The following is a 309-nucleotide window of genomic DNA, read 5'->3' as shown; positions in this document are numbered from 1 at the left end:
TCGTATTAACATCCATGTTCAGGACACCAACGACAATTCACCACAATTTAAGGAGGATTCGGTTAAAATAGAAATTCGTGAATCTGCTGTTAAAGGTGCCACTTTTCTTCTAAATGAAGCGCATGACGCAGACATTGGAGATAACGCTGTAAGGAGCTATTCTCTCCAACAAAATGATCACTTCAAGTTAAATGTTAAAACTAAAGGAGCTGGACGTAAATATAGTGAATTAGTTTTAGACAAAAAATTAGACAGAGAAGAAACAAAAGAGATCGTGTTGCTCGTCACAGCATTAGACGGTGGATCTCC

At 37.9% G+C, this 309-nt stretch overlaps 1 protein-coding gene across 1 annotated transcript; it reads left to right on the top strand.

The window, feature by feature from the left end:
* On the top strand, positions 1 to 299 carry LOC106512837 (protocadherin gamma-C3; the record flags this gene model as incomplete). The annotated part of the gene is given in 1 exon segment (XM_014001358.1): positions 1 to 299. A coding segment is annotated over 1 exon segment (299 nt), but the record flags the coding sequence as incomplete, so codon positions are not given.
* Positions 300 to 309: the final 10 nt, after the last annotated feature.

The sequence above is a fragment of the Austrofundulus limnaeus genome, unplaced genomic scaffold (assembly GCF_001266775.1).
Source record: "Austrofundulus limnaeus strain Quisiro unplaced genomic scaffold, Austrofundulus_limnaeus-1.0 Scaffold18480, whole genome shotgun sequence".
Taxonomy (NCBI): domain Eukaryota; kingdom Metazoa; phylum Chordata; class Actinopteri; order Cyprinodontiformes; family Rivulidae; genus Austrofundulus; species Austrofundulus limnaeus.
The sequence above is the reverse complement of the archived record's forward strand: the minus strand, read 5'-3'. Positions and strand labels throughout refer to the sequence as shown.